The sequence below is a fragment of the Rhyacophila brunnea genome, unplaced genomic scaffold, assembly GCF_057557595.1.
Source record: "Rhyacophila brunnea isolate RB1 unplaced genomic scaffold, BYU_Rbru_1.0 scaffold_1, whole genome shotgun sequence".
NCBI lineage: Eukaryota > Metazoa > Arthropoda > Insecta > Trichoptera > Rhyacophilidae > Rhyacophila > Rhyacophila brunnea.
In genome coordinates this window covers 37175153-37190201 of record NW_028232751.1, presented here as the reverse complement: position 1 = coordinate 37190201, position 15049 = coordinate 37175153, and the positions used below count along the sequence as shown (strand labels likewise).

The 15049-nt window shown below is 33.0% G+C and overlaps 1 protein-coding gene across 1 annotated transcript in view; it reads left to right on the top strand.

Moving 5' to 3' along the window:
- The window catches only part of LOC147079730 (fibulin-5-like), a 47634-nt gene extending 34451 nt beyond the window's left edge, over positions 1–13183 (top strand). The window contains exons 14-18 of the mRNA XM_085945037.1: positions 2231–2364; positions 6274–6403; positions 7376–7514; positions 8909–9027; positions 12825–13183. Of these exons, the coding sequence (XP_085801163.1) occupies positions 2231–2364; positions 6274–6403; positions 7376–7514; positions 8909–9027; positions 12825–12987 (685 nt within the window). The 3' untranslated portion in view covers positions 12988–13183. The remainder of the gene's footprint in view (positions 1–2230; positions 2365–6273; positions 6404–7375; positions 7515–8908; positions 9028–12824) is intronic.
- Positions 13184–15049: the final 1866 nt, after the last annotated feature.

Here is a 15049-nt window from a genome sequence, read left to right as displayed (position 1 = left end):
GTAATTTTCACACTCATATAACATTCAAGTTGATTGAACCAGCAGCGCTCAAAATATATTTTTTTGTCTTAAAAATTGACAAATTTTAACTTCTGACATGCATATCTACTGGAGATTAGGCCATATAAAAGTTGTCAGTGCAACAGGTAAATAAAATCTAATTTCTACCAAAATCTACTCTCAAAAGTTATATTATTCTCTTTTCTTCCTATATCTTCCGTCCTTAAGCAGTGGATGACCTTTTTACCCCCACAGGATGTCGCTATTTTGTAATACACACCAGCGCATCTATTCTATACACAAGACTGCTTTCGGCCGCTACGGCAGCTATCTAGGGTAGGTTTGTATCTAAGTCTTAGCACTTGTTATAACAAAAAATAAACTAAAATTTAGCATAACCAAGAAAGGTGCTGTTAAAACACAGCACGTATTGAAATAATTAGAACTAACTTATTGTAATTGTTACAATAAGTGCGAATACTTCGATACAAACCTACCCTAGATAGTTGCTGTAGCGGCCGAAAGCAGTCTTTTGTATATAATAGATGCGCTGATGTCTTATTAATGATTGTTTAATTAATTCATTTTGTAATAACATTCAATATATTCACATACCAGTGGCGAAGGGTGGAGGTTCGCTGTTGAGGTCCGACATAAATACTGCACACTAAACATTGTTAGTCAAACATATTTACTATTATGTACTATATTATTAGTGTTTGTTAGTTTTTAAAATTCAATTAAACCTTGCCTAACTCAGGCCATAGTAGATTATAAATATAAAAAAATATAAATCAAATTTATTTTTAGATATTTTATAGATAGAAGAATACTTTGTATTGATTATGGTTTGGTTAGGCTTATTGAAATTTTAAAAAACTAACCAACGCCCATCTGTAATAATATATTGTATTATTAATACAACTAAAACATATTCTTAATTCAACGAAATCTATAAGTATGACTGATAAAGTGCACACTATTTTTGTTGAATCGCCCATAGCATACTAAAACTATTATGGTTTGGATTAGGCAGGGTTTAACTGAATTTGTAAAACTAACCAGCACCATCTGCAAATTGTATTTCTAGTTCAATGAAAACAAATAAGTATGACTGATAAGGTTTACTGTGCACTATTTATGTTGGATCTTAACAGCCTAGATTCCCTCTCTCGCCACTGCCACATACCCTGATGATGTCGAAAAGCAAAACCCAGGTCCCTCAATCTGATTCGTATGGAATAGTACAAAACTCTCATTAATTATAATTTGTATTATCAATTATCACATTTATTAATATTAATGTATTTATTAATATCATAAACTTTTTTGTGTTCCGGCCCTTTATCCTTGCATACTTTCGTAGTACTATAATAAAACACATTACAGTCATAAATTTTTGTGAGTAAACCTAAAACTCTATTATTTTCATTAATTTTATTTATTGATGTTCTACTTCTTTTTCCGCGTTTGGTAGAGGGTGGAATTGAGAGTTACGAAACATCGTTACGAAAGTGCGACACCACAACAAAGGATTAAACGTCAGAGTGACAGTTGTTACTTTAAAAATAAAAACGGGAAATAATAATTATATAATTTAGTAATATAAGTTAAAGTGTATAGAAATAAACCAGCGGCGCTCCAATAAGCGGCCCTTTTTCTTGAGTCTGTAATTTAAGAAGATAATTAAAATAGTAATATTAAATAATATTAATAATTACAGAATGAAGCAATAAAATAATTTTAAACCAGCGGCACTCCAATAAGCAGCAGTTTCTTTGAGTGTGTAATTTAACAAGATAATTAAAATAGTCATAGTAAATAATATTAATAAATACAGAATGAAGCAACAAGATAATTTTAAACCAGTGGCACTCCAATAAGTGGCCCGTTTTCTCGAGTGTTTAATTTGACAAGATAATTAAAACCTTCATAAAAAATTAATTAAAACTTCCGCCAAAGAAGTATCTATAACTTCTAACGCGCATACATAATACACGCACCGATTTTTTTATATAACAAGAACAATGTTTGCTTAGCGGAAATGCCCCATAAAAAAGTATTTTTGCTGAAGGCAATGAATTGAATACAAATTTATAGAAATCGTTAAATCTGTTAATAAGCCCAAAGGGCGGCCTAGGTCCACATCGGATTGCAGAGAGATCTCTACCCTTCCAAAACCATATTAAATTATTACTTACATGAAATTAATTATAGTTCTTTTTTTCAGATCGTGCATAGATATAAACGAATGCGATAGTGAATTCCGTCTTTGTATGGGTGAATGCAAAAATTCACCTGGAAGCTATCATTGCACCTGCCCGAAAGGATACACCATGGGATATAATCAAGTGGGATGCAAAGGTGAAGTATTAGTGGAACGCTTGAACATCATGTCATCATAGTAACTCTGGAGATACTATGATGACATGATGTTCATCTTTTTCTCTTTTTCTCTATTTGTAGTATACTAAAGTAATATTGGATAATATCATTGTTTTAACCTCTGTGTTATTCACTGTGGCTCTGAAAAGTGAACCTGTGCTTTAGTTGAACGACTGATAAAGATTGTTCACTCTGGAAATGCGTCTACTTCTTGGTCTTCTTTTTCTCTTTATGCATGTTTGTTGCACAATTGGAAATAATAAGCAACAAGTTCATTTATTGAGCAATTACCACATCAGCGAAGCTATCGTCTACACAAGGCGACTATCGACGGTAGGTTATCATATTTATGTATTGAGGTGGTTAATTGTTACAATAATTTAACCGTCTAAACCAGGGGTTCACATATTGTGATTTATGCAATTATTGTTTGTTTGAAACTAAATCCTGCAATCTAGGCTCAAAGTTTGTGGAGTGAATACACAAAACAGATGCGATATGGTTGTCTTTTAATTTTGATCTTTAAGTTTGATTTCTTAATGCTCATTGTAGAAAATGTTTTTCACAAATATAGTTACTTCCAAAAAAAGAAGCCATTTGATGAGCATGATTAACATAATTGCCCCGTGGGACACACTTTGTGAATCCCTGGTCTATACTGTCAAAAAGTGCCATATTTTAACAGTCCCTCTCTTGGCTGTGTTAAGTTTTGACAGTTTAGATGGCTAACTCATTGTAACAGTAACGTCCCGTGGGGGTAGGCAGATTGAGCGTCCCTTGGAGGCGGCAGTTACTCCAAGGGCGGCAAATCGAGGAGAATCAAGTGGTATATATAGAAATAACTACATATCTAAACTAATAACGAATATATCTTTCCATTAAAAAAATCAGCTCACTGGTTGGAAACAAAATGTATTAATTAACATAAAAGGTTTAAAAGGACTGCATTTTTTTGTCAGGTTCGCGATGTCTAGTTTATTTTGTTTATTTAGATTTTAGTCTGTATCGAAGCATCGCTATCGATTTAATAATGCCTAAACCTTTGCGATCATAGGCTAAAAATATCATTACAAATATTGCCAAGTTTTGTGACGAGGAAAGCGACACGGATCGCCCTTAATTCCTCAAGACAAAGCAAATTAATGTAAGTATCACAAAAATGACATGTAAGAAGCCACTAAGTTACCAGCGTCCAAAAAATCCTCACTTTTGAGGAAAATATATTTATTTTGTAAATTTTAGTGGTACCTATATATTTTATTAGTAACGTATCCATACAACACTTTTATTAGATTTTGGAGTCATGAAAGATGATAAAAAATATGGCGGTATTTTGGCACTGCCTAAGGGCGGCATTTTGTTTGGGGACGTCACTGCATAATATTTATCACTTTAGCCGTCAATAGCCCCCTTATGTATAGAATAGATGCACAGGGGTGATATATTATCTTCAAAATCACATAGAGGTATGTATCTGCATCGTTATCATCAGCCAAGGTTGATTCACTACTGGATGAAAGCCTCGCTTCACTTCTTCAACTATTTTTGGTCCCCAGTCCCTTGTTGCCGAATACTTCTGTTGAACTTGATAAGATTGTCGATCTAGCCGCTATCGGTTTGTAGGGGGGCCCTGTTTTTGTTGAGTGCTTCTTGAGTACCCTGTATCACCGCATTTATCCACCGGTTATCTACTCGCCGACATGTTCAGTGCATTACTATTACATTAACTTGGTGACTTCTAGCACACCGTGTACTTTTGTCTGCCTCATTATCCATTGATTATATTTGCGCTACGCCTAATTTTTAGATTTCTCGTAAATCAAAGTGTTTCATGTACATTGGTACAGTTGGTGATTGAGATATTCTCCATTAATGTGGATTCCCGTGTTCCTCTGTAAAGTTGACTAAATAGATATTCCAGATTAGTGGTAAATAGTTTATGTGACATCGTATTGCATTGTCGGACACCTTTACGATACCGTATCCGAGGGAATCATGGAGGCTATTGTCACGCCCATCATTAATTTAATTTTATGTATGTTCAACTATCGGTTTAGAATTTTTTTCCTTAAGCAACAACATAGTGTGATAATGGTAATATTTTGATTCTATCTGATACTATTATTTTGTAAAATAATTAAAATTATATTTATGGGAAATGTTAGGTTAGGTTAGGTTCGGTTATAAAATCGAGATACAGGCTTTATGTTTACACATTTATTATAATAATTAATACTTAAGTATTATAATTTTTGTATTTACTCTTTCTACTGTTTTTCTAATACTGTTTCTATTTCTTTGATTTTACGCTGTTTTAATATTATTTCTTTGTTTTTAAATGTCATGTTGTAAACGTCCAAAATTAATAATTTGTAAATTTCAGAAATTTACAACATTTAGAAGTCTGATAATATATTGATTGTACATGTAAAATATTTAGCGAGTTGTGGGTTAGTAAGTAAAACTATTGAAGACAGAAATCGAACCACTGAAGATACGTATCTATAATTATCTATGGTCATGAATTAAGTGAAATGTCACCCACTGGTGTTGGTTTACGGCGTGAACGATGTTTTTAGTTGTCACATAGCTAAATATTGTCCACGCAGAAAATGCCCCTTTCTAAGTTACTATATTTATTATTATTTATAATATAAAAATTAATATTTGTTTGTTTGTTCGTATTTTATGCGCTGCCATACCGTTCATCCGATTGCGATAAAACTTTGTCAACTTATTGCTTGCACTTGCGCGCAGATTATAGGCTATATCTTATATATAAAAATGAAAGTCTGTCTGTCCTATGCGTTCCTATACCATTCATCCGATTGGGATGAAACTTTGGTGAGTTGTTGTGTGCACACCCACGAAGGTTTATGAATTAGTACAACCATCTTCTTCTTCTTCTTCTTCTTCATTTATTCATATAGTTCCTATACCATTCATCCGATTGCAACTCACACCCGCAAAGGTTTTTGAATTGGTACCACCATTTTCTTCTATTCTATCTTCTTCTATTCGTATGCGTTCTTATACCATCCATCATATTGCGATGAAATTTTGACCAGTTGTTGTTCGCACGCCCGCGAATGTTTCTGAATTAGTATAACTATCTTCTTCTTCTTCTTTTCATATGCATTCCTATACCATTCATCCGATTGCAATAAAACTTTGGTGAGTTGTCGTGTGCACGCCCCCGAAGATTTCTGACTTAGAAAATCATCTTCTTCTATTCGTATGCGTTCCTATACCATTCATCCGATTGCGATGAAACTATTGTCAGTTGTTCGCACACCTGCGAAGGTTTCTAAATTAGTATTATATAAAATACAAAGTTTGTTTTTTGTATGTTCCATCCAATTTTGAAATTTTTTACTACATATTAATACTATTAATAACGTTTGCATATGTATTAGCGTGTTCTTTTGTTTGACCTTTACTCCTATTAGAATTACTTTCATATTGCCATATTGTATTAGGTACACAGATATTTTAATATTAAAAAGATAATTACTTATTATTATTTTTTAAATATCTAAGATAAATGTATCCACAAAGCGACCCTGTGCGAAACCGGGTACTTCAGCTTGTTATTTATAAAAAATGCTTCTGAATTATAAAATATTAAACAGAAGTGCAATACTTATTAATTTTAATAACTGCTTATTAGATTTCAACATTTTTATGAAAATAATAATTTTATATTGAAAGCGGGTTTCCTTGTCCTTTGCTAAGCAGTTCTTTTTAATTACTTTTTTTTCAGATACAAATATACATATTTTATAGGGTCACCATTTATTCAGAGTAGGGATCCCATCCTATTAAATCCATCCCTGTATACAATATAAGAGGAAAAAGAATAAACAATATTGATTATCCCAATTTTAGATATTGATGAATGCCAGACAGGAGGTTTGGTTTGCGAAGACGACGAAGTCTGCTTTAACATAAGGGGCAGTGCAAAATGTGTCCCCATCATATGTCCGGAAGGGTACACACGAGAACCTGGAACTAAACCGTAAGACAATAAATGTTTTTTCATTATTATTTGTAAATATGTATTTCCACGATGGCCGAGCTTAGGCGTCGGCTTATAATGTCATGGGGTCCAGGTTCGAATCCTGGGTCTGACAAATACACATATTGTTTTTCAATTTGTGTTTGGAGTCAGAGTATGGACCTAATAGTTTGAGCAAGTCGCTAACATCCATTTATCATAAAAACAAAAATATGTTAATACAATCCTCCACTTGTGGAGGCCCATACGATCCTATTAGGATCGGACATGGTCAAAAGAAGATATGACACAATAAGCATAAGATGTGTGTTATCAGACCTCAGACGCATAATCATTAGTTAATTTTGCCGTGATTAGGTATGCATATTAAACCATATTGGCAAGAATCCAAAGAATGCGGGTTCGAGTCCTACTCAGCATCAATATTATATCATAATATTTTTTCTAATAAGTAAGTTTCTGAGGTCTTTCGAATTACGTGCCTATATTCAATAACAAATGCCACGTCATGCTTAAATCTTGTAAAAAAAATAGTTAATAATATGTTGTTTAATTCACTTACAAAGTAAATCACGGAGATATTATTAATAATTACAATCTAACCAAATTATCTTCTTCATTGCAGAATTATTGTGTGATTTGTGTCAATTTTTTTTTTGCTCATTAGATTGAAATTTCAAAATGAACTCTCGATGCTTGCACTCGAAAAAAAATTTTTACAATCAATAGTCAACCAAACACGAAAGAAATGATAAAATATACCTTTAGTTTAGATTTAGTACAAAAAAAATGATTATTTGAGACATAATAGTAAATCTTTATACTCAAATATATTTTGGTACATTAAGGATTATTTTGCAACAATTGAACTGCCTTAATGATAAAATAGATTAATGGAAAAGACGGAGAGCATATTTCGATAGGTATCTATATAATAATAATATTCAGTAATGTTTTTCTCCTCATCATCAGTCGCTGCCAACGTCTTCCAACCCCATGTCCCGTCTACACAGATTGCCCAGGAGCTATCACACAATATGAGAGTCCCCAAAAGCCTACTTCATATTCTTACAATTTTATCTCCATGACGTCAAATATCAATGTACCCCAGGTAAAAATATAGCAGTATTTTACCTAATACATACTTATAAAATTAATTCTATTTATTATTATAAGTAAATTATATTTATTTATTATTGGCTTAGTCTGGCTTAGTTCATGTTATTTTGCCTTCAATTCCATGTAAATTATTTACATCTAAAATAAATTAATTTTATTTACTGCAAATCCAGTGAATACTGAAGGCAGCAAAATACCCTAGACTGGTCAAAAATAAAACATTTAGGTTATGTTACGAGTCTAGGCCTGAACATTGTAGTAAACGATATTTATGTCATTTTGATTCCCTATTTTTTTTCACCATGGCCCTCGTAGTCCATTGCGTAAGGTTCTGGCCTTTCATCCAGGGGGCTCCGGGCTCGATTACCAGTGAGGTCACAATAAATTTATGTGATTTTCTCAAACCTGAGTGTTGGTGATTGTTTCTCTTATATTACTAAATACACTACTGCTTCGCTACACTACTGTCATTGGGCCTCATGGCCAGTCGTAGTGTTAAAAAAAAATATCTAAAAACAATTTTATGTTGATTGTTGAATATTAATTCTTACGATGAGGACATCATTGCAATAAATATTGTTAAGCTTCAATTACATTGAGCTTCTTTACGAGCTGTTTATTGGCGAATTTACAATCTGCCTGTAAAGACGCCCAGTGTAATCATCGAATAAGCTAATAAGCAGCTTGTAAACACTCTACCGAGAAAAGTTGAAAGCCGGTCAACTTTATACCCTACACGCCGGCGTGTGGGCCTACTGCGTCTCCGCAGTAAAGCGCAGTACCAACCTCCCGGTAAAAAAACGAACTACATTCCGTCAAAATAGTGGCTGGCTTGTGGCTTTTCAGCGAATGGAAAGTTTTGTGTGTAATCATCAAATCGCAGTAGCCGAACCGCCCGCTTTTAAATTCGCCAATAAACAGCTCGTAAAGAAGCTCAATGTAATTGAGGCTTAACTATAAAATTTACAAATTACTCAGACAACCCCTAATATACCCCAAAGTCTACATATTTGGATGGAATGGAATAACTATTATAATAAAATAATACATAAAGAAAAACATGCCACATTTTACATGTTTATGAGAAAAATTATTAGTTTATCAATAATAATTATTTATACACCCACGGTGGCCGCGCGGCTTAAGCGTTTGACTATCACGCCATGGTTCCTAGGTTCAAATCCTGGGTCTGGCAAGTACACATAATGTTTTTCAATTTGTGTGTGCGTCAAGGTATAGACTTAATAGGTTGAGCAAGTGGCTGACATCCATTTCTCGTAAAAAACCAAATCTGATAATACAAACCTCTACTCTGTGGAGGCCCATATGATCCTATTGAGATCGGACATGGTCGGAAAAAAAAATATTAATAATCTAACTTTCCAGGAGAAATTCATGACGTTGCATGGTTGGGCGTGGCCAGGTGCCATTTTGAAGTTTGATCTTCGGTTAGTCGATGTCAAGGCACCTCTGGGAGTCAAAGAAGCCAGAATTGATTCTTTCAGGTAAAATTAACTGTTCAATATTTTTCTGTTATCATAATGCTGAATATTGAATGTACACGTGCATGAATTTACTTGGACCAATAGTGTGTATTTTAAACTATCACGATAATAACTGTTTACACATAAAAGTACTATTACTGTCTCGCCAATCTCATTCTTCAAGAGTAATCTAAATGCGATGTTATAATTATTATTTGGTACTATTTGACAGGTCCTGAAAATCGGTTAACCTCAAAATGAGTCTCTGCGCGGTGCTGTGTAGTTGGTTTTTTTACCAGCAGGTTCGCCACTAACGTTCTACTGCGCAGGCGAATTCTGAACTGTCGCATGAAAATTCAGAAGTTTCTGAACCTTTTTGATTCATGCATGCAATCTTGCAACTTGCACGATAATACGTGTTTACATGTGCATTTTCTTGTTATAATTTACATAATATTGGTGCAAGTAAATCATGCACGTGTACAGGCGCTATAAGTCTAGTTTGCGCCTAGTCTAGGCATATGTCAAAATGAAAATATTTCTGACTGTAATAAAAATTTGGAAGGACCAATATAAAGGTCCTTTTAAACGTCAGTTCTATTGTCCGTTCAGTCGAGGTTTCCGTTTAGGTCTGTTCAATTTTGAAACGGCGGTGTATTTAGACCAGTGGTTCTCATGTGCGGCCACCAGAGGATTTTGTTGCGGCCACCAACATCATTTTCAGTATTTAATTTAATCAACTGGGCTAAAGTTAAATATGGGTTATTGGAAATGAGTCATGACCAAGTACCTAAAAACCATTTTAATAATACCACGGTTGAAAAATTTTGGTCGAAGTTATACGTTGACCAAAAATAAAGTAATATTTGGCAACAATTGCTTTATTAATATTGTCGATTTTTCCTACTACTGTATACTGTGAAAGATCATTCAGTGTAACTTCATAAAAAACAAATATCGAAGCCAGTTGACAGGTGTAAACTTAGAAGCAGCCATGCGGCTCACATTGGAAAAAAGGAGTATTGAGGAATTTTCATTTGCATTATTTTTAAATGGCTTCTAATTTTTCGGTAAGTATAAATATTCAAAACTAGGAAGTATCTTAATAAAAGTATTTTATTAATCTTTGGGAATAATTTAAAATCAGCAGGAAGTAAAAAATGCTCAATGGTAAGTATTCAAATAATATATGAGAAAGTATTTAAATAAGCACAGGGAATTATTCAAATGTTTAATGTCAAGTATAAATATTTGTGTGTCAGAATAGATTAAAATTTGGGCAGAAATAATTTAATTGGCCGCTTTTTTAAATTTTCTAGGATAGTATCATTCTCTGTCATTCCAACCAGGATTATAACATATACTAATATTCGAGTTAGTTGTATCAAAGACTAATACCATAATCGTCTATGGTTATGCTGTACCTTGACAGATGACAGTTGACTTCCTCAGCACTAGAAATCTAGAATAGTATTTTTTCTTTCTATTATAATGAATGTATCTAAAAAAAATGGCTCCACAATTCAATGTGGATCTTCTGAGCAGGTTTCTTAAGAAATTCGTTCTAGCCATCAGCTGTAACTGTTGGTTCTATGCACTGGGTACAACAGAATTAGTTTGTAATCAATTATTAATGTTTATTAGAAACTGTTTTCAGTAGGTATCTACACTGGGCTAATGACCATTGAAAATACATGCTCCATTATAGAATTATGTTATATGCCTAGTGTGTATTATCATATATTTTTAACATTTAAAAAAATAAGAAGACAGGTAGGTAGGTACACCAGATGTGTCTATTATAGGTTTATTTTTGACATAAAAATTAAGAATAAGGCAGACTTCAGTTCTTTACAAAATAAAATACATAGCAACTTGAAGGGTCGCTTGGCTTGTCATGTCAACGGTGAACGGTGTGACCAGGTTATTGTAAATTTTATAAAAATATATCAATATTTTCCCCACAGCAAAAAATGCCTAGCCATTGTCGATCAATGAACATTCCTTTTATTTTGTAAATAAAATTATTTAGTATAATTTATTGATATCCGTAATTTTGATATATTGAATAAGTAATAGGTATGTTTCAATTGTCTCGACATTAAAAGGTTCGTTATTTAAAAGATTTATACTAATATAACTATTGTTTTATAATCGACATGCAAACCAGAAAGTAGGTAGCTATTTTATTTGAATTAATACTAATATCACATAAACTCATTCGATTATCGATTTATTAGTTCGATCAATCATATTAGGTATTTTAATCTCATTCAAAATGTATGAAAAATTTGGTTGAATGAATAATATTTCACAATATAACATTTTTAATCAAATTTAACCTAAAAATGAGGTATTATTTTTCATTATTACTTTCTTTAAAAATATTGAAGTAAGTATATTAGATATAGGTTGAAATAGTCCATTAACTATCACTTAACTTTAAGCTAATTAGTTATTTTGCACGTAATTTCAATTGAAGACAAATTATTCATAATCGTTTCAATAGAATTAATTTATGAAACATGTTATTTCAATTAGATAGTAATAGTTTAATAGGTATATTTTTAATTTCCATAATATTTATAAACCGTCAAATACCACTAAATTATTATAATTTGGGTTTAAAGTTATCGGAATTGAGGTTATCTTCTGTCATCTGTTGATGTGCTCATATAATTATCGCTCTTGTGGGTGCACCTTCGATTACTTCTTAGTTGGTGTTCTTTTAATAATCACAATAATGGTTATTTGTACCGAATATTCATGAATTTGGCGTGAGAGCATAGACAAATATCCCTTACGTGCGAGATGGTAACCCTAAATTGCTATGCGTCCCATATAAAATTGTTTACTTGTCAAATTATCATAATAATAATGGATATATGTTTTATCTACTGACACGAGTAATTTAAATAATGATTATTTAGTTTTACAACCGATTTTTTAATGTTATTACTTCCTCAAACATTATTTTACCCTCCACACAAAAACTGGCGTCCTTATTCTGACACTTCGAAATAAATACTTACCAATGATTAAAAATTCTGACACTTGGGATTTTAAAACTTTTCAAAATTGTCTATTAATACTTCCTTCAAAAATACACGCCTTTTTAAATAAATTGATATGTACTAAAATGTTTAAATTTTTTTTATTAAATGGACTTGTTCATAAATAAATTGATCCATTTTTTTAGTGAATAAAAATTTCAGCTTAATTTTTTCAACCACAACAAAAGTGAAATTTGGTGGGACCACCATACGTTTCCATACAACTGTCAATGTCAATTTTGCGGCCACAGTTAAATTTCATGTGAGAACCACTGATGTAGATGATCAGTAGTTGTCCATTCAGTCGAAGTTTCAGTTGCCAGGTCGGTTCGGAATAGGCGGTGTATATTTACGTGTTTTTTATCCACTAAAAATGAATATTATTTTTATAATTAAGTACTTTCTAAACATATTGATTAGTGTAACGCAGTACCTACCTATATGTATTTAAATAAATTATAATATTTCAATCAAAATTAGAAAAACAGTATGAAAAATATGGCAACATAGTAATTTACACGTCAATTTAACTGGCAACTCTAAAACGAATACGAAAACTGATAGAAAATCCATCCTGTCTCGTCTCCGTTTTGGTTTCAGTCGGCTGCTTCAGTCTTCAGTTTTGCATTTGTACGTCAGTTTATCTGACAGCTCGACGGAAACGTAGACTGATTGGATAGCAAAACTGATCGTTTAGAAACACCTTTATACTTTGGATTATAATTTATATATGTAGGTACTTAATAATATTATTTTTATGTTCAGGTTGACAGAATTTCCTGAACACGCTGTTATATCTCTGGAAAAGTCAATAACTGGGCCACAGGAAATAGAATTAGAGCTGACCATGTCCGTCTACTCCAATGGGCAAATTTCATCATCATCGGTGTCCAAGATTATGGTTTTTGTTTCTAAATATGATTTTTAAAGTAGGTAAAGTAAAAATAAAAGTTGTAGACCAAAAACTTTAATCCACAATTTAGAGAAAAATAATAATTTATTGAATACCAAAATTAATTATTGTCCGCAGTTCGAATTTAACACAAAACTCATCACAACAACTGATACTGATAAATTTTACACATTGTGGCTTCTTTAGCATACTTCTATAAAACTACCTAATAAGTATGAACCTTTTATTATTTTTATTAATTATTATAATGATTATGTACATAATTAAGGGTATTTTTTAAATAAATTTAAGTATATTCCTAATAAATACTTTATGTTATAGAAATAAATATTTTATTATAAATTAACTGAAAAGGCTTATTTTTGTTTTATATACCTACCTCATGGCCCACACAAGGGGGAGCTGACAGATCTTTAGCCCGGGCTTAGGAGGGGAGAGTTGTGGCGGGTCGATCAGTTAAGTGAGATAAACACACCACTAAATTGATATAACAGTAAAAAAAGTCACAGTCAAAGTCAAAGTGTGTTTCCTGACTATAAAAATGACTATTTATCCAATATGACGAAAGGTCGCACGTTACTTGGCTACCACAGTAGGGGGTCGCGATCTGTGCTTTATAATAAAATGACAAGTGCCAACAACTAAATAAATCTAATGGATTTATTTAATGATACAAAAAAGTCGATAAAAATACATGGCATACCCTTAACTTTACTGTGAGGAATGAGGACTGCTGTAGAACATCACACTGTCCATTACTTTAGCAATAGGTAGGAGGGGGGGGGGGGCAAACATCTTGACAACAGAACGGAGAAACATCCATTATAGACATACAATAATGTGTGTTGCAACGTTCAAATACATCAATATTGAATGACTGTCAGTGCATAAAACGAGAGCAGTTGTCAGAACGAAATACAAGCGTATTCTTGACACGTGTTTAAGTTTATTACATATTCTTCCACACTCGAGATTGGTTGCCTATTTCTCCACACCCATTAGGTATTTCAGTTCCCATTATTTCTGAGTTCAATACTGGCCTCACTAATCTAAGTCCATACATCAAGGAATACAGTAATTACAGTAATCCACCAAGTAATAAAAATAATTTTGAACTTAATAATATATAAATATATAGATATATTGAAGTCAATTCAATTTCACATTTCTGACATCAATTTTCTTTCCCCAATTGAGAAATGTGGTGATAAAAATAACAATTTTCATCCCCTTGCCTACTTAGGAAAATATAAAATGAACATGTTGTGATTTATTCAGTAAGTGCCATTACTGATATTCAAATAAATTACTATTTTCACTCCTAAGAAGAGCACTTCAAACCCCATAAGAGCCGGGCCACACCGGGCGACTTGCAGGCGACCAAAGAGGCAGCCAATAAATAATAATAATGAATGTACACGCAAGTTATGCAAAAAATACGTTCTCTCCGCGGCGTGGCTGCCCGCCAGACTGCGACTGATCGCCCAGTGTGGCAGCGCTCAATGCATAGCTATATGTTTTCATACATCGCTACCGATCGCCCGACCAGAGAGACCGGGAGACCAGACCGAGCGCAAGAACGAGATTTTACTGATCGCCCGACTTTATTGCTTGCGCGACTACTGGGCGACCAGGTGTGGCATGGTCCATATAACTGCATACATCGGTCTGGTGTCGAGACCAGAGTCGCCCGGTGTGGCCCAGCTCTAAGGAAGTTTTCATAAAAACTTTTAGAAGAAATAGGTGCTAGCCATTTGTCAAACTGTCAAGTGAAACAAGTGGAAAACTACAGCACCACTCAGCACCACTAATTAATATACTTCACAATTTTATTAACCCTTGACCCGGCCCCAGGAACTTACAACAATAATAATTATGAATTATTTCAAAGAAATATAGCCTAAATTTATATGTGAATTATATGTTTCAGTAGGTATAAATTACTTTTTAAAAACTATGTTGGAACTATTTACCCATTGCCGATAAAAAAAAACAGCTAAATTGTATCTAGGAAGGATATTACTTACCATGACTTTAATCCAAAACCATCTTAGAACGCCTAGCTGTCTGCAAGACC